Source organism: Salarias fasciatus, chromosome 6 (genome assembly GCF_902148845.1).
Source record: "Salarias fasciatus chromosome 6, fSalaFa1.1, whole genome shotgun sequence".
In the NCBI taxonomy this organism is placed as follows: domain Eukaryota; kingdom Metazoa; phylum Chordata; class Actinopteri; order Blenniiformes; family Blenniidae; genus Salarias; species Salarias fasciatus.
This window is the reverse complement of record NC_043750.1, coordinates 26,565,874-26,583,563: the sequence shown is the minus strand read 5'-3', so window position 1 is coordinate 26,583,563 and position 17,690 is coordinate 26,565,874. Positions and strand designations below refer to the sequence as shown.

At 44.7% G+C, this 17,690-nt stretch overlaps 1 protein-coding gene across 5 annotated transcripts in view; it reads left to right on the top strand.

The window, feature by feature from the left end:
• Positions 1-15,790, top strand: part of LOC115390677 (nucleosome-remodeling factor subunit BPTF) — a 44,393-nt gene extending 28,603 nt beyond the window's left edge. For 2 of the 5 annotated variants that reach the window (XM_030094620.1, XM_030094619.1), the window contains 13 exons: positions 622-839; positions 1,872-2,112; positions 2,211-2,494; positions 2,691-2,804; positions 3,051-3,212; positions 3,568-3,650; positions 6,139-6,364; positions 6,518-6,840; positions 6,950-7,123; positions 7,874-8,066; positions 8,450-8,534; positions 10,363-10,549; positions 12,998-13,031. In XM_030094620.1, coding sequence (XP_029950480.1) covers positions 622-839; positions 1,872-2,112; positions 2,211-2,494; positions 2,691-2,804; positions 3,051-3,212; positions 3,568-3,650; positions 6,139-6,364; positions 6,518-6,840; positions 6,950-7,123; positions 7,874-8,066; positions 8,450-8,534; positions 10,363-10,549; positions 12,998-13,031 — 2,324 coding nt within the window. Of the gene's footprint in view, positions 1-621; positions 840-1,871; positions 2,113-2,210; positions 2,495-2,690; positions 2,805-3,050; positions 3,213-3,567; positions 3,651-6,138; positions 6,365-6,517; positions 6,841-6,949; positions 7,124-7,873; positions 8,067-8,449; positions 8,535-10,362; positions 10,550-12,077; positions 12,555-12,997 lie in introns of those variants that run through there. The other 3 variants (XM_030094615.1, XM_030094616.1, XM_030094618.1) reach the window with 3 other exon arrangements.
• The last annotated feature ends 1,900 nt before the right edge of the window (positions 15,791-17,690 follow it).

The window sequence follows — 17,690 nt, the reverse complement described above, 5'->3', positions numbered from 1 at the left end:
TCAAAATGCTTGCAAATCTTCAGAATCAAAACTATCCATTTCATAGTGTCTTTGCAATATGTGTGAAGTAATACTTTTTCCAGATTCTGAAATAACAAGGTTTGAAAAAAAAAAGTCTTATTTCAAAAAAGGTGGATTCTTTTTATTTTTTTCTCTCACTTGGATGCAGGAGCATAGAACCGTTTTTCAAATGGGGAAAAAGAGGAATTGGCCGGCGCTCTGTAGAAGCCAAAGCTTCACATTGGCAGATTTTGTGCTGAATTCCTTACCCTGCGTAGAAAGTTATCTGAGCGCAAAAGACACTGGCGCTCCAGGCTTGCATGTTATTTGACGTACATGAGACTCTGTGAGGCTGTTTTGCAGTTTTTACCGCTTCATCCCAGGGGTTGGAAACACACTGACTCCTAAATTAGTTTTTTCCCTATAATGTTCATGCTCTGCATCACGTTTATGACAGAAACAACACTTTAAAATATGTATTCTTGTAAAAATATGATTGGAAAAACACCCCCCTTGTGTGTACCAGCCCACATTTGCTGTGTCTCTTTTGTCGAATCTAAACCAGCATGTGTTGTCTCCTCGCTGTTAACTCAGTGTCTTTGTTTTTTTTTTTTTTTGCAGGTCAGGGTGGACAGCAGGTGGTGACGCAGATCATTCGTGGGCAGGCCGTTTCCACGGCGATATCCGCGGCCAGCCCCGTAGCCACCGTCACCGGCCAGGGAGTGGCCGCCGCCAGCACAGCGGGACAAGCAGCGGGCCAGACCCCACCCGGCACCCCGCGGGCTCCGGGCCAGGGCCAGGTTAAACTCACGCTGGCACAGCTCACCCAGCTCACACAGGTCTGTGAGGGAGAAGCGGCGTCTTAATATGTGTGCAGGGTCAGGAATCGCCAGCGTTCAAATGGCAAAGCCACGGTGTAGATAGCTTGAAAAAGCCCGCTGTGGCTTGTGGCCTTTCACATGAACTCATTGAATTGTTTTAGTTCTGCGCCATCCACCCCCTGAAAGCTAACTTTCTCTTGGTCGGCTGACACCAGAAAGCTTCTCTGTAAACAGCACCGAGCCACCAAACCTCTTAGAAAGGTTTGCCTTTTCATTTGAGATGCAGGTTAGTTTTAGTAGGAAATAGAGCTTTACACACCTAAAGGTGCATTTTGTAGTTTGAAATAATACAACCCAAAATAATTTGCACAAGGAACATTCCTCTGTGTAAAACACAATTTAGAGATGCACTGCAGATATGTCACCAAAACTCAGAAAGATTATTGGCTAATTAAGCTAGTCTGTTAATTGTTGCAGTACACATTTACACCACAAGGTGGTGCATTGAGTCCATAAAAGCCGCTGGAGGAAGAGAGAGTGCAGCAATAGCTTAAAGTCCTGCTGCTACACAGTAATGCAGTAGGTTAATGTCATTTACCCAATCTGAACCTCTGCGGCTACCAACCAAGGAGGAGAGCCAGAGCTATGAAAGCTTGGTAATGAACGGACTGGCACTAAAGTGACTCAACCCGATAAACAACAGAAGCAAGACTTAATGTGAAGATATGTGGTAGGAAATAAAGTGCATCTCTGATCTCTGTAGGAATGTCAGCCATAGCTGTGCAGCTTCTGAAATGTTTTTTTTTTTTTGTCCCTGAAATGATCCAGTTTATCTGTAAACCATTATGCACTAACAGCGAAGGGTGATTAAGAATAAACCAATTTGATTCGATGGTGAGACAGATTCCTTGTTATTGAGTTAGAGGACTTGTGGGTTAGAAATGGGATTACTGAAGAGACCCTGCGTCGGTAACTTGAATTTCATATCTGAAGCGATATATTTTTGGATCGAACTGAATTGCTTTTTGCTTTTTGTTCTGACCCGGACAGAAGCAGCAGGGCGGCGCCGGCGTGGACCGGCAGCCCGGTGCTGGTGGAGCCCAGCAGGCTCTGACGGTGATGGTTCAGGGTCAGGGTCAGACCACCGGCCAGCTGCAGGTCATCCCTCAAGGGGTCACCGTCATTCCAGGACCGGGCCAGCAGCTCATGCAGGCGGCGCTGCCCAACGGCCAGGTGCAGCGCTTCCTCTTCACCCCGTTGGCCTCAGCTGCCACGCCCACATCAGGCACAGGTGCAATAAAAAATAAGTGTACTTTCAGTTTGGAGTTTAACTCCGTACTAGTTGCTAAATTTCTCTCTTCACTGCTGTGTCTCCTTTATTTTTTTCAGCCACTACAGTCCCCAGTCAGCCCAACTCCTCCTCCGTTAAGACCCCAGCCCAGCCGGCCCAGCAGGCCGCCGCCCCCATCCAGCCCGGGCCGGCCGCAGTGGCCACCACCAGCACCCCGCCGCCGACCACCCCTCAGGGCCAGCTGCCCCCTCAGACGCAGGCTCACATGCCCATCCAGTCTCCCACCTCGCTTCAGGTCAAAACGCAGGGAGGAGCCGCGCAGCTGCAGCTGCAGCAGACGCCTCAGCTCATCAGCATGTCGGGGCTGCAGCAGCAGGTACAGGTACGCTCAGCGCACCGCCGACACACCTCTCCTCCTGTGGAGCCTCAGGTGTGCAGAAGTAGAAGAATGAACTCTTCAAACAAATAAGTAAAAGTTAGACACATCAAATGATGATCAAAACAGTTTCCTTTTGTAATTGCATGAGTAGAAATGCGTTTGTTCAGTGAGTTTTTTTTTTTTCGTGCCGTGGCTGCAGGTGTTGGCTCAGCTGCAGGCCCAGCAGGGCGGAGGCTCTCTGCCACAGCACATCAAACTACAGCTCCCCATCCAGATACAACAGAGTGGGACCACCTCAGCTCAGGGAGGACAGGTATCACATTCAACTTAATGCTTCCACAAGACATCGAGGATAGCTCAAAGCCAAAACATAAACATTTGAAATCTGTTTTTTTTTTTTCGTGCGGTCTTCTTTTAAAGAAGCCGAATGAATGAACTGAGAAGTCCATGAAATATTTTCACGATCTAGAATTACTCATCAAACGTTGTCTGTCGAAATGAATTAAATGTCACTCCACTTGAAGTTTAAATTACTAATCTGGCTCTGACTTCTGCACAGATTGGAAATGTGGTGACCATCCAGGCAGCTTCTGTCCAGGAGCAGCTGCAGAGGATCCAGCAGCTCAGGGAGCAGCAGCAGCAGAAGAAAAGACAAGCAGCCGAAGCCAAGCGAGAGCTGGCGCTCAGCGCGGCCAGCCAGAGTGACATCATTCAGAAACAGGTGTGCGAGTGTGCGTGTGAGTGTGTGAGCGCTCATGTGTGCAGGCAGCAGTCGTAACTAGCTCATCACTTCAGTCTAAAGCTTTCCAGTCCATAAAGCACATAAACATTCACCGTCCTCCAAAACCTCCGCTGAGACGGGGTTTATTTTTATAGCTCCCTCCTGCCGGTGTTCATTGAGATTAATGCGGCCGACACTACTGAGTGCATGCCACTCTGTGCTGCAACGACGCATTATTGATAATTGTAAACAACCTTTTTCGCACAAGGGCACTGAATAAGATTTATACTGATGGATGTGTATATATTGAGATGTAATTGCCATCATTTTCATGTCTCTGTGCTGCACGCTTCAGGTGGTGATGAAACAAAATGCTGCGATCGAGCACCTGAAGCAGAAGAAAACCATGACGCCCGCAGAGAGAGAAGAAAACCAGAGGTTTGTGTGTTTGTGGACACATAGAAATAACTTTTAATGGCAATGAGCAGTGAGAACAGATGTTTGATTTCGTCCGTCTTTGGGGTTCTGTGACCTGATGAACTGTGTGTCCGTGCTCGTATAGGACCGCATCTCTTGGACAGTGTGTGCATGTTATGCTCTCGTCTTTTTAACACCATGTTGGGAGTTACTGCACACAGCATGGGAACATTCGGTTATATGACCGCTAGCAGCTCCGTGTCCCCACTGTGACCCTGCAGGCAGGAACACAAAGACAAATACATTTAAAATAATAAAAGACTCACGAGTTGAACGTCAAAACACAATGTCCTTCCAAAATGACCTAAAGACGTGGCGACGCTCCAAAGATGTGGATATCAGCTGAGTTCAGCACCCCTCCGCCTCGTTGCTCACATATTATGCATAAAAGTCTGAGGTTTTAAAGCCAAACCTTATTTCTCTGGAAACAATTCTGCTTAGTGTCCCGTCATAATTTTTATATAAAGCATTTTTTCATGAGTCTTTTCTCAGACTCAGCTGTCGTGTTTTCCAGCAGCTCTGCTCACGATGTGATTCGGCTCGGAATCTCAACAGCGATTAAAACTCTGCGCAAAAGCATCGAAACGAGAACACAAGTATAGTAGTGTTTGAAAATGACCTCCGGCCGACCCTGACAGTCAGGTGTCTGTGTCCACAGACGGTGTGTCAACACTGTTCACATTCACACGGAGCTGAAATACCAAGAGCTGCTCAATTCACTGTGCAGCTCTGGAGTTTTTCTCTTCTTTCTTATTTTCAGCCCTTCTTCTCTCGTTGTTTCCACATTTAGAAATGAGGCAGAGCTTGAGCATTAGCTCGAGCGTCTTCTCTGTATCGTGTTATATCAGCCTCCTTCACTTTCACGGTGCCTTTCAGAGTGAAAGCGCTGCGGGACACCTTGACCGATCTTTGACCTCGGCAGTTTGTACTATTCGCTGGAGCGCACCCTGAACCAGGCCACGGCTTTCGATCATAGCTGCGAATGTTAGCAAACACGAGTGAACGCGTCGGGGACCCGGAGCCATAATTTATGTGGATTTATTGTCACAGACTGACATTTGACTTTGAGTGCCGTTTTTGCTGTTTACGAATGAGTTGCGCTCTTAGCTTGGTGAACACAACACAGCCAACTCACACGGATGTTTAGAGCGTCGTTGGGAACTGTAACGGCCTCCGTACAGAAGAAAAGGAAAATCATGGCTGACCGAGGCAACATACGAAACAAAGGAGGCCGCAGCGAGGCTTTATTCCAACCAAAGTTTTACCCAAAGCAACACAAACACGAAGCAAGGAAAACAAAAGGGGTTGGAGACCGCAGGCCGAAAGGCACAAAAGAAGGAAAGACACTGGACCGAAAACGCACCGTAACTCCCAGTGTTTCCCATTCAGTTTTGGACAGAGACTAGTTAAGACAGGAAGAGAATGTGCAAATCCAAATAAATGGACGACACAACAGGTGTAAACACACAGCCAGTTTTCCCCCTTCGTTCACTTTTTCCACTTTCCCGATTCATCATCTTTCACCAAGACTCTTACCGCAAGGTCCAGCTCTCAGCCGCTGTCCTTCAGCGGCACACAGTGTTACACTCATCGACACCAGAAAACTCTGCTCCCCGTGGAACATCTGTCAAACACATTGTCCAGTGTTATGTCCATTAATTATTAAATCATGACTCATTGCTGCTACTTTCAGGAGCAGATGTGTCAGGATCGAGCTTGTAAAAGAAAAACAAAAACACATGTTGAATTTGTCTGTTGAGCTGTGAGAAAAGTTTTTGGTCTCTTTTTTTTTTTTTTTTTCTTTTTTGAAACTGCAACAATATAAAGTGTAAACATTTATAAGTAAGAGTTGCTGAAGCAAACGGTTTCTTTCCTGCCTGAGAAAATAAAGATGCCAGCTCCAGATAGTGACGGGATTCAAGCTCCAAACCAGACCTCGGGAGTTGCATAGCTTACGCAGCGGAGCCTCCAGAGAACCTTTGGGGTTTCTGTTGAGAGAAATACTCTCTTTGTTCATTGACGGCTGCTTCTTACATGTGGAAAGGCAGATTTTCATATTTTGAAGCAGCAGATGGAGCTTTGTGAGACATTGCAGCGTTGTTTGGATTCGGATTCGGCTTTGGCCCCGCTGGTGTGTCAGAGGGAAACATTTCCTCCTCTGACTGTACAGAATCTCTCAGTTCTACCTTCAGATATGTGATAATCCGCTGCCTCGCTGCTCCTCGTCTTTCTTTCCTTGCAGGCACATAATGAGTTCGATGCATAAAACCTTCAGTACTGACTCCTCCTCCTCATTTATAAAATGTGTGTTGAATGATACGTCTTCTGAATTCTGGATAGTTTATTTCAACTTCTTGCCACTTGCTGTTTGTGATCTATTCAACAAATTTGATCTGACGTTTCTGTGCTATTTGAATATTCTTATCAGATTTTGTCCGTGTCTCTTTAGAATGATCGTTTGCAACCAGGTGATGAAATACATCCTGGATCGGATAGACAAAGACGAGAGGCAGGCGGCCAAGAGGAAGAAGAAGGAGGAGGTGGTGGAGGCTAAGAGGAGGCTAGCTAACGCCAGCAAGCTCTCCTCGCTTCTCTACCGGCACAAGGAGAGCCTCAAGATGGAGATCCTGAAGAAACGGGCATTTCTCGACAAGGAGCTGCAGCTGGAAGCTCAGGTATAAAGAAAATAAGTGACTGAAAGAAGCACAAAGCCTCACACAATAGAAATGATGCTCAAAATGTGCATCTGGAAACAAACTTCACTTTTTACTGCATGATTAAACAGTCCAATCATTACCCTCCATTTTCCCTGTGGCGATAATCCTCAGGAGGACTTGAAGAGGGACCTGCTGCGCATGCGAAGGGAGAAGGAGAAAGCGCAGGCCGCCGCTCAGCAGGCGGCGCTGGCTGCCGCTGCCGCCGCCGCCGCCGCCACCCGCAACCAGCAACAGCAGCAGACTCTGGCGCACACGCATGGCGGCGCCTCTCAACACAGCCTCACCGCGCACAAGAGGAAACGGGAGGACGAGAGGGAGGCGGCAGCGTCGGCCAAGTCCAAGAAGAAGAAGATGATCTCCACAACCAGCACCAAGGAGAGCAAGAAGGATACCAACCTGTACTGCATCTGCAAGACGCCCTACGACGAGACCAAGTATGGCGACGCTTCGCCGTAACGTATCAACGCATGACATGCTTCATGACTGCTGGAAGTTTTTTGGCCTTTTCCCTTCACTTCTGCTGTCTCTTCGTTCTCCGTGAAGGTTTTACATCGGCTGCGACCTGTGTACCAACTGGTATCACGGAGACTGCGTGGGCATCACGGAGAAGGAGGCCAAGAAGATGGACGACTACATCTGCGTGGAGTGTAAACGGGGCCAGGAGAGCAGTACAGAGGAGCTGTACTGTATCTGCCGCACGCCTTACGACGAGTCCCAGTAAGCAACTGCAGGAGCGTGTGTGTATGAGTGGATATTTAATTTGCAGATCAAAGTTAGGAACACTGTCCCGGCTATGATGATTACTGGTGGAACTCGGAAAAATTCAGCTTTGAATGAGGGTTTTTTTTTTTTCTTTAAATAATCCAGTTTTGATATGAGATGATTTAAAATGCACTCAACCTTCTTCAAAAAAAAAAAAAAGATTCCAGAACTTAATCCCGTTGTTTTCACATAGCTTTTCTAATATTCATGTTTTCAGAACAAATCTCTGAAGGAGTTGACACACTTTTGTAACTGTTACAATACTGTTAAAAAATGTTTTGTTTCCATAATAACTAAACTTATAATCGATCACTCGTCAGTACTTACATATATTTGTACTTTTTTCCATATTGACATCCTTTTAAATGGATGACCAAAGTAATTCTTTTAGAAAAAAATGTTGAATTTGTGTTTCCTGATAAATAAAGAGTCTTCAGGTTGAATTGGGCTTTAACAAAACATGATCTGTTAAAATGAGCGTGTTGAGCTGGATCAAAAAAAAAAAAAAAAAAAAATATATATATATATATATATATATATATATATATATATATATATATATATATATATATATATATATATATATATATATATATTTTAATATATATTTATTTATTTATTTGTTTATTTATTTATTTATTTATTTATTTATTTCCCCTATAAGGTGCTGATGTGTTTTTGATTAACAAAATTGTGTCTCGGCAGGTTTTACATCGGCTGCGATCGATGTCAGAACTGGTACCACGGCCGCTGCGTGGGAATCCTGCAGAGCGAGGCCAACCACATCGACGAGTACGTGTGCCCGCAGTGCCAGTCCACGGAGGACGCCATGACGGTCTTCACGCCGCTCACAGAAAAGGACTACGAAGGCCTGCGGAGGATCCTGCGGTCGTTACAGGTGAGCTGGAGATTCACGGATTGGTGGATTTCTCCTCGGCCGCTGGCTGATCAGTGACACGACTTCTTTTGGCTTCACTACAGTGTGAGAGCAGCAAACAACAGTCCTCTGTGTCCGTCTTATCTGATGGGTTGGGCTCTCCTACTTGGACAGCTGCCTGCCCTCACTGTTTTTTTTTTTTTTCTTCCCTTCTATCTCGTCTTTCTTCTTATGCTCCTCCACCAAGTCGTCAAACGAGAGAGAGAGATAGAGAACATCTGTGTTGACCCACCTGTGTTCAGCGTCGTCTTCACGCTGCTGTTTGTTTTCCTTCATGGGTTTCAGTTTTCTCCTGCGTCTTGACTTTGACTTCTTTTTTTTTTTTTTTGGTCTTTCATCTGCAGACGCATAAGATGGCGTGGCCGTTCCTGGAGCCCGTCGACACCAACGACGCTCCGGACTACTACAGGGTTATCAAGGAACCAATGGGTGAGTGGAGGGAGTGTGGAGTAGTGGAGGTTATAGTGGCGTCTTCGCTGAGTTTGGATTTTCTCTGGGTTTTTCCTGTTTTCACTCTAAAATGCAAAACCATGCATTAAACTGGTGTCTTTAAATTTCGAGTAGACGTGCATAAAACTGGCCTCAGAGGTCTTTTCATGCGGTTTCCTGCTTCGTGGAATGCATATCTGCTGCAAAAATCTTGATATTTGTATTTTTCAGAGCATTTATGTTTTAGCTCATTTACTAGAAACAGCGCTTTGGATTATTTCTACAACATGCTGCTGATTTTTAACGTTGATTAAGAATCTTTTCCTTCCCTGGCGGATTCATTGTTGGCTGTGTTTATTTATCCTTTTGTCTGTGCTGTTGTCGGAGGTTGTTTTAGTTGAGAGGGTGATTTCTTCCCACATCTCTTGGAAACTCATGCATTTAGGCAATTAAACTGTGAAATAGTGTCTTGGATACCTTCTTAAATCAATGAAATCATTCTCACGTTGACGGGGAGCATCAGGGCTGATTTTGAGTTTGATTTTAATTTAACTGACTTGATTCATAGAATAAAAGTCAACATCTGTCCGTTGAGGTGAGTAAATTATGTTTGTTATTTTTTTGAGGACAGTAGTACTGAATTGTATATGGCAGAATACAACAAGTCATTTTGCATTTTTTTTATTGTTGCTCTGTGCATGTCTGTTAAATATAGGAGTCAAGGTGCTGAGTTACACGCTGGCGATTGGCTGCATGCTCCTGTTGAGGAGATAAAATTGCCTCCACAGTGCTGTTTTTATTTTGTAATTGCTTTGGAAATAACACCCAGGCTCTCGATCTCCAACATGCGGGGAGGAAGCCCTCCAACTCAGATCAAACCGGCCATATAAACGGGGACTTGCGTCAACGGGGCCTTTTTGAACTTCCATACAAACAAACCGTTAATGAGCCGGTCCGGGTCCGCCGGGCTCCCCGTGGAAAGGGCCCGGCCCCCACACTCCGCTCCTGTCGGCCCGATCCTGGAAACTCTGCTCCCCTTTTCCTTCTACCACCACTAAAAAAAAAAAAAAAAAACACAGCTTGTTGGTTCGCAGAAGAAGGAAAAGTGCTTGGCCGGTGTGGCTGCAGCCGTAGAGGATTTGGAGATGAAATCTGACGACAGAGAAGAAGGGGGCCTTTGATAATGACCACGAGGTTTGTTAGCCCGCCGCCCGTCCAGGTGGGGGTTAAAGAGGTTAAGAGTGGGATATGTTTGTGCAGCACGCGGAGCAAACCTCCGGCAGCGGCAGATTACAAGAAGCCCCGGCTGCTGGCCGTCAGCGACCCCGCTAACTCAATGTTGCTTCTATCAGGGGATTTAATGATGCCGGTAACACTGAAAGCTGCCTTTCAAAGAAGGCCCTGAAGTGGAATCGCTGGCATCCGCCGATCTGAAACGTTTCCACTGACTGTGTTTGGGTTTTTTTTTTCTCTCTCTCTTAGATAATGATGCTCCCCTCAGGAATGACTGGTCGGTCACATCGCAGTAACTGATCTGGATTGCTGAATAGGTCGAGGTTAACTCTGGCAGAGGGTTGGGATTTTTCGCTGTCACTTATAAAGTGATGCAGTGTGCTCCCAGGAAATATATCTGAACGTCTGTCAGGCGCATACCGCATGAGCTGTAATTACTTTGAAGCCCTGATTTGTGGAACAAAGTCCATTAGGAAAACCAAGATATTTATCTGCGGCCTCCACGCACGGGCCGGTTTTTTTCCCAGGACGTAACTCACAATTCAGTTTTGAATGTATTTATATCATGATGCATCTGGAACTCTGTGCCCCGCAGACCTATCTACCATGGAGGAGAGGTTACAGAAACGGGAGTACGTCAAGCTGACGGAGTTTGTAGCAGACATGACCAAAATCTTTGACAACTGCCGATACTACAACCCCAGCGACTCGCCCTTCTACCAGTGTGCCGAGGTTCTGGAGAACTTCTTCGTCCAGAAGCTCAAAGGCTTCAAAGCCAGCAGGTAAGATAGAGACAAGGAAGAGGAGGAGGATCCAAACCAGGGAGATGTTTTAATACTGAGAGTTGGAAAGTGTGTGTTCCTTCCTCACCTGATCTCCTCTCAGGTTTGGTGGACAAACTAACTGAAATCAGTTCATATAACTTTCTTCCTCACCACCAAAGCGCCACATCGTGGCTGCCAGAAAGAATTATAGCTCCTCATTTAAGGAAGAAAACAAACTATAAATCTCTGAATTTAATCAAGAATAACTTCTTTGACAGTTTTACCTGAAAATAAACGATTACAATTTTATAGTTCAAATCTGCTTAATAAAACCTTCATCCCACCATCGAATTGGCTGGCAGGCGACAAAGAAACACAACAAGACCTACATGTGGCCCACAGACCACCAGTTGACCACTTCTGGTCTGTAGTGAACTGTAACAGTTCATGAGAACGTACATGTTGATCAGTTGTGGCCGTCTCTTTTGTTCCTTCTCGATCATCCTCTTTACAAGCCAGTCAAACATAATATTAAACAACTCTACCAAAAAATGATTTTGGGGTGATTCATAGTGATTTGTGTCACTTTGACTGCTTGAGGTTTCAAGTTGATCTTTCTGGGTGATCAATACTTCCTCACTTCATCTTGGTGGGATTGACATTTTTCACATTCATGTAACATAACAACATTCCTGCTTCAGCTTCATTTGACTGTTGCGCAGTTCCTGCTTTTCATTTGATTCCATTGATATTCGGTTAGACGTGGTTTTGTTTGCATGAGAAACGGAACCCGACTCAAACACACGAGGCCTGGTCAGTGTCCAGTCTGGAGTCTGAGGTCTGTTTCCTCTGGGCTCGTTCCACCGCTCCGCCCTCGCTGCATTATGTGACTGCTTTTGGTGGATGCAAACCAAGACTGATGCAACTGCTGCTCCACTCTGTGATTCGTAGACTTTACAATGGCCCTGTGGATGTAAATCTGTCCACACAGGAAAATCAATATTTCATCCATATTAAGATTATATTAGCTGGTAAACTATCAAAGAGTGAATGCATTTGAAAACACTGCCGCATGCAGTGACAGTAGGATTTACATCTGTCAACGCCTGGCCTGTCGATCAAGCACCACTAAAACCAAAATATAGAAATATTGAAATAAACCTTGAAATCATTACATGTAATTCAATCTGTGTTCAGTCTGTGTGTGTACAAAGTTTAAAGGAAATCATTCCCACCACGCTAACAAAACTATGGAGGACATTTGGGAAAGTCTGGAAGACTTAAATTTTATTGTAGGTATTTTTTTAAAAACATGATTTTTTTATTGTTTAAAAATATCAATAGCACATTATTAATGCTTTATGTACCATAGCAGTGTTTTAAGTCTTTTATTAGTTGTTTGTGTAGCATTACAAGACGAGTGTAGCTGGAAATAGTGACCTCTGATCTTTGCGTCCCGTGGTCTGCATCCACCTCTTTGTGCTTAACGTCCCCAGCATGTATTGACGCCGTCCATTCTGTCTCTCTCTCTGTCTCTCTCTTGCAGATTGTGATGTCAAACTCCTGGGTGCCGGGGTCACTCTTAAAATCAAACAAAAAAAAATCCAATTTGAAATCCTGGATGTTGCCGTTTTTCACTTGTTGAAAATGGCGTTAAAAACTTTGTAAGAAAGTGCAGATACAAAGCCACACAATAGGTGTGACCTTCTGTTTTTTATTTTAAAAATCAACGGAAAGAGGAAAAAATAAGCTTTCTACTGTCCGATATTGGCAGCCATGTTGGTAGCACATTCAGTAGGAGATACGTATTCTCCTACATCCTTGTAACTCGATGACATTTTGTTCATGTTGAAGTTGAATCAGACAGAATGTGAAGTTTTGCTGGGCTTGTGGATTAGTCTGTTGAGATTTCAGTTTGACAGCCTGTCTGATAGTAAAGTCACTCTTCAGTTGCAGATACAATAGGACAGCGGTTCTCGGTCACAACAAGCTGAAGCTGAGCATTTTTTTACCTCATTTCTTACGTTAAAAACCATGCAACATTTATTAGTTCCTTTAAACCAGCCGTACTCACCAATAATGTTATTTTATGTTCATATAATATCCTTTTGTGAAGGACTATTTTTGAGTTCTAAAGGAAATATTGGTAGAAACTGTAAAGATAGATTCAAAATCTAGTTTTTTGCTTGGCAGCCTCCAGTTTTACAGTAAAACCAGTCTTTGTACATACGCCGTTGGTCGAACGCCACGTCACACCTTTCGGTCACATTTCACCAACATGGCTGCTTGGTCAAGACCTCTGACCCACTGGCATCCAATATATGGTTTTGTATAGATGTTTTCTATGTTCCTCTAGGCATATTTTTGTCATATTGTAAAAAGCTTTTAATAAAAAAAAAAAAAAAAAAAACAACAAGAAAGGTTTTCCAACTGTGTTCTTCCTCCTCTCTTTGCCTGTTTCTGTAGGTCACATAACAACAAGCTACAGTCAGCAAGCTAATAGCTCCCTCCTAAAACAAACAAACAAAAAAACTAACCCAGATGTCACAGAGACAAGCCTCGCAGTTTCATCTGAGTGATTAAAGCTGGGGGTCCCGGTCCCGGTCCCGGTCGGGCTGCACCTGATCCAGGCTCCTCCGTGAGGGAGAGTGGGCCGCCCCGCCCCGCCTCGCCCCGCCCTCCGCCCACCGCCTCCGCCTCCACGGCAGGTCTGAGGAAACCCTCGCATCCTGGCCAGCCCGCTCGCCGTCGGAAGGAAACGAGTAGATGAAGAGGAAAGGGTGGCTGAAGAGGCGGCGGCGCCGTTCCACAGCAGCAGAAATCTGATTCATCTTTTTTTTTTTATGTGTTTTTCCTGTGAAGCAAAGGTTCTGTTCTTTCAGCTCCACGCCCACGTTTCAGATGTAACTGAAAGTGAATTTGCACAGTTACTTGCCCAGGGATGGCTGCATCCTCGCCGTTTAGCTCGGATTGATTGGTCTCATCTGATTTGACGTCTTGCCTCCCTGTGAGCGGCGCTCTGTCGCCGCCGCAGCAGCAAATGTCACCGCTTGATCAGTTTTAATTAGCCGCTCCTCGACGAACGCCACACGGCAAAACTGCGTTGAACTGAGCCTTTCTATCCGCTGTATTTTTTTCTTATTATCCTCTCAGGTGTGTAGCTCTGCATGAAGCATGAAACAGCCTCATAAAACACGCTCAGCGCCACTTCTTATTTATTGTATCTGTCAGTGGAAGATTTCACTGCCCTTCAGCATAGATTGGGGATTTTAATTAAAAAATGTCAAAGTGTGTTCCATTGAGCCACCCTTCATACAGCTCTCAAACCCAGTTTCTTTTAGTTTTATGATGTTATTACTTGTTATTGCAGTATCGGTTGGTGAAAACATAGTTGAAGTAGCATTGAAAAATCTTTAAACTTGGAATCACAGCAGCCAATAATGCAATAACACATTAATAGCACTGGGTTTAGTTATAGTGGGTGGTTTGGTTAATTCATTGAAGATAAATACTATGCAGCCGTCTCAGTTTTGGCTGTTATTTTTTTAATTTTTCTCTATTTTATAGCACATTGTTGGCCAGTAATCTCATTATTGCCTTCATTAAATTTTAAATCATGACATTATTGGCCGTTTTTACCTTACTGGCTGCTACACACCCCTTGTTTATTCTACATTATAAGCAATTACTGTCGAGGTCAATAAGCTATAAAAATCAGAACGCTTGTAAATCCTTTTAATGTAAAACCTCTGGTAAGTCTTCATTTATATTCTTGCAAAAAATGCTGACCCCCTGACCCCTCAACCAGCTTTTTCCTGCCGAAGCTCCAGGAGACGGCCCACCCCACATTTTAAAAACCACTGACATAATGAAGCCTCAGAAAAACCCGATTTGGATTCGAGTGTCATTTGATCTGCTTGCTGTGATATTTTGTATGTGATTTATCAGAGGGAACCATCAAGAACCGGCCATCACACTGCTTTTTTTTTTTCTCTCTCTCTTTTAGTTTTCCCAAATGTACGCTTAAGAAAAAAAAAAAAATTAAAACATCCATTACTTTTGCACCCTCTCCGACTTACACATGAAAATTTGAATGAAGTCAAGGACCACAAGCGAGGAGATGGAGGTGAACCCAGACTGAAAGTACTGCACCTCCCTCGACGCGCCGCTCTGTGTCTGTCTCCATCAGCCCCGTCTGAAAGTCTCCCTCCCCTCTTATCTCTCGGACACTTCTTGCAGCATATTTCATCGAAGCTGACAGGTTGGCTCAAGTCCGTCTCTCAACTCGCCCTCGGAGCATGGTTAAGTAATTGGATAATGGACTTTTCCACTCAGCATCCACTCAGTTATGTTGCGGTCTGCAGCCACATGTCTGGGAGTCAATTTTGAGCGGGGAGAACTTGGGAGTCTTTGTAACTTTGGGGTTTGTATTGAAATTTTATAGCTGCATTTTTAGAATATCTGGGAACATTTTTGTAATTTGTGATTTTTTTTTTCTTTCTCTTTTGGTTTTGGAGGAGGGAGCAAATTCTAAGTGTTCAAAACTCAATTCAATGTGTTAAAAACCTTAAAAAATAAGGTTATAAACAGAAAAAAAAAGTTTCCGTTTGAATCACAGAGTTTTTACGTTTATTTGTGCGGAAAAGCAAAGTTGAGAGATGATTGAGCTTCTGTCTTCTTCTCAGTGTTTGTACGTCTTTCACACAAACGTTGGTCACTTTGTACTCTGACGATGACGACGATGTGCTTTATCCACTGTTTGTAATCTCTATTGTATATTATTGCTGTCCAAATGTAGAGATGGAAGATTTTTAGAGCATTAGAAACTTTTATTTTTCACTATTTGAACCAGCAACTAAGCCCGCCTGTATATTTTAACTATTTTCTCTCTTTAATCAAAGTCAAGTCTACATTTAGGTGAAATTGCCCTTTATATTCAAAGTGCTGCATATTGTGAGCATAAAGGTTTTGAAGGGGGTAGTGACACAGTAACTCTTGTACAGAGCTCTTTTTTTTCTCCTTTTTGTAAGAAACCAACCAGTTCAGCATAACTTCTATATTGACATTGCATTTCTTGTATTATTTATTCATATCGATGAAAACTTCTCAGTTTTTTGAGTAATGTTGACGAGGCGTAACTGAAGATAAAAAAAAAAAATACTCTATGTTTTTAACAGATTGTGGCAACTCTGAAGAGATTCCCTTTTGTACTTGATAGGACATTTCATCCTAGATAATAAAGTAATGTTTTTGACACCAGTTTTTAAACAGTGTTTTCTGTCATTGTTTATCTTTGAGCCTCATCAGTGAGGTGACCCGGGGTTCACACAACATCAAACACCCGCCGCCAGGGGTTGATAAGATAGCGGGTATCTCAGCAGTCATCCACAGATCAGTCTTCTTAAGCTGAAGCCGGGTTGTCGGCCTCCTCTGTGGCTTCGCAGATGGACTGACCTCGGTCGCTCTGTTCCGAGTCGACTGATGGCTCTGCAGAGTGAACGTCCTCAGTGGGCTCTTTGGATTTCCTCTGGCCTTTCCTCCGCCGTCTCTCCAGCAGCTCCTGGTAGTGATGTGCAGATGAAGCTTCTGAAGCTCCTGTCGCATTGTTAGTTCCAGCCTGTGAAGCTTCAGAGGTGATGGTCATGTTGAGGGAACCTCGGGTGGACTTGGAGCCGTTATCGTCACTGCTGTGTGGAGGAGGCTGCTGCTTGGCTTTGTGATCCAGCTCTGATGAAGGAGACTGACCTCTTTGTGAGCGTGGTATGAATTGCTGAAGCAAAGCCCTCAGCAGCTGCCCTAAGCCCCCGATCATGGCACCAACGATAGTGACCGTCTGCAAAAACCTTTAGGCAGCGACTGATCACATGCTGTAATGCAGCCCCTTCAGAAACAAAGAGGACAGGAAGGGTCTCATCTCGGTCCTCATGTGGAGATTTGCTGGGCTTCGCAGGACCTTGTAGGTGGATTATATAAGGAACCAGAACTGGCAGAAATCTGCTGACCTGATGTTAGATCTGGTTTTTCTGAGCTGCCAAACTGTCCATGCCTCTTGTTGGTAGAGCTCAGTCCACCCTGCTGACTCCCACACCTGCTCAAAGCCTCTTCCTGACCTTGATCCTGGTTGACCTCGGACATTGGGTATCGACTCAGACCTGCTCTGCCAGCCAGTGCTTTTTGCCTTGAATGAGGAGGGATGTCACACGTGGCCCCTCTGTTTCGGGATCGGCTCCGGTGCCTTGCTACCCCAAACATAACGAAGCCATGAAGAACATGTACTTGTACGTCATGGTGGTGTAGTGGCGAGCAGCTCTGCCTTACAGTGAGATCATCCTCATTTCACAGACCCTTCTTTATCGATTTTCTATGTTTTCCTTGTGTCTGCATATTTTTTCCTCGATACTCAAGTTTCCTCTCGCAGTCCAAAAACAGGAGATTAGGAATTATTGGTGGCTATCTGTCCATGGTGGACCTTCAGTCTTATAGCTCCGTGGTCTTGGGATGGACTGCAACCATCAAAATAAAAATTGTATCTTATTTTGCATTAAATAGTAAAATATCTTGCTTTGGTCTTTCATTGCTTTTAATATGAAGGCGATACATCGTCCCAATCGTTTTGAAGTCAAAATTAATGGAACAGGACTCAGCAAATTAACATGTGGGAACTTAAATTCCCACATGAGCAACAGGGGAGAGGAAGACAGTTTCATTAATGCTGCTATCAATTAAATGGTGACAGACTAATGAAAAAACACTGAGCTGTCCTCAGGGGTTCCACAGCTATTTGTGGTTAAGAGGCCCCTGGTCGAGTTAATCTGATGCAGCAAATCAACTTCATCTTAACCCGTCAGTTATCTGCGCCGTGAACAGAAAGGTGAGAGACAAGGTCGTGACCCCCACACAAACGCACACCAAATGCTCCTGTGATCGAATTACCAGGAGGACAAATCTGGCCACTTCCGTCTTTGATCTCCCACCTTCCAGTCGCGCCCTTCTGCCTTCGCCTCACTCTCTTGAACTTCCCACTCAAATCGCTAAACGGATCCAGGGACGGTCGAACCGCCACAAACACGGAGTCGTCGGGGGGCCTATCACACAGGAAGCTGCTCCGAGATATTCCCACTCCCCTCCACTCCCTCTCCCTCCCCTTGCTTTACATCCT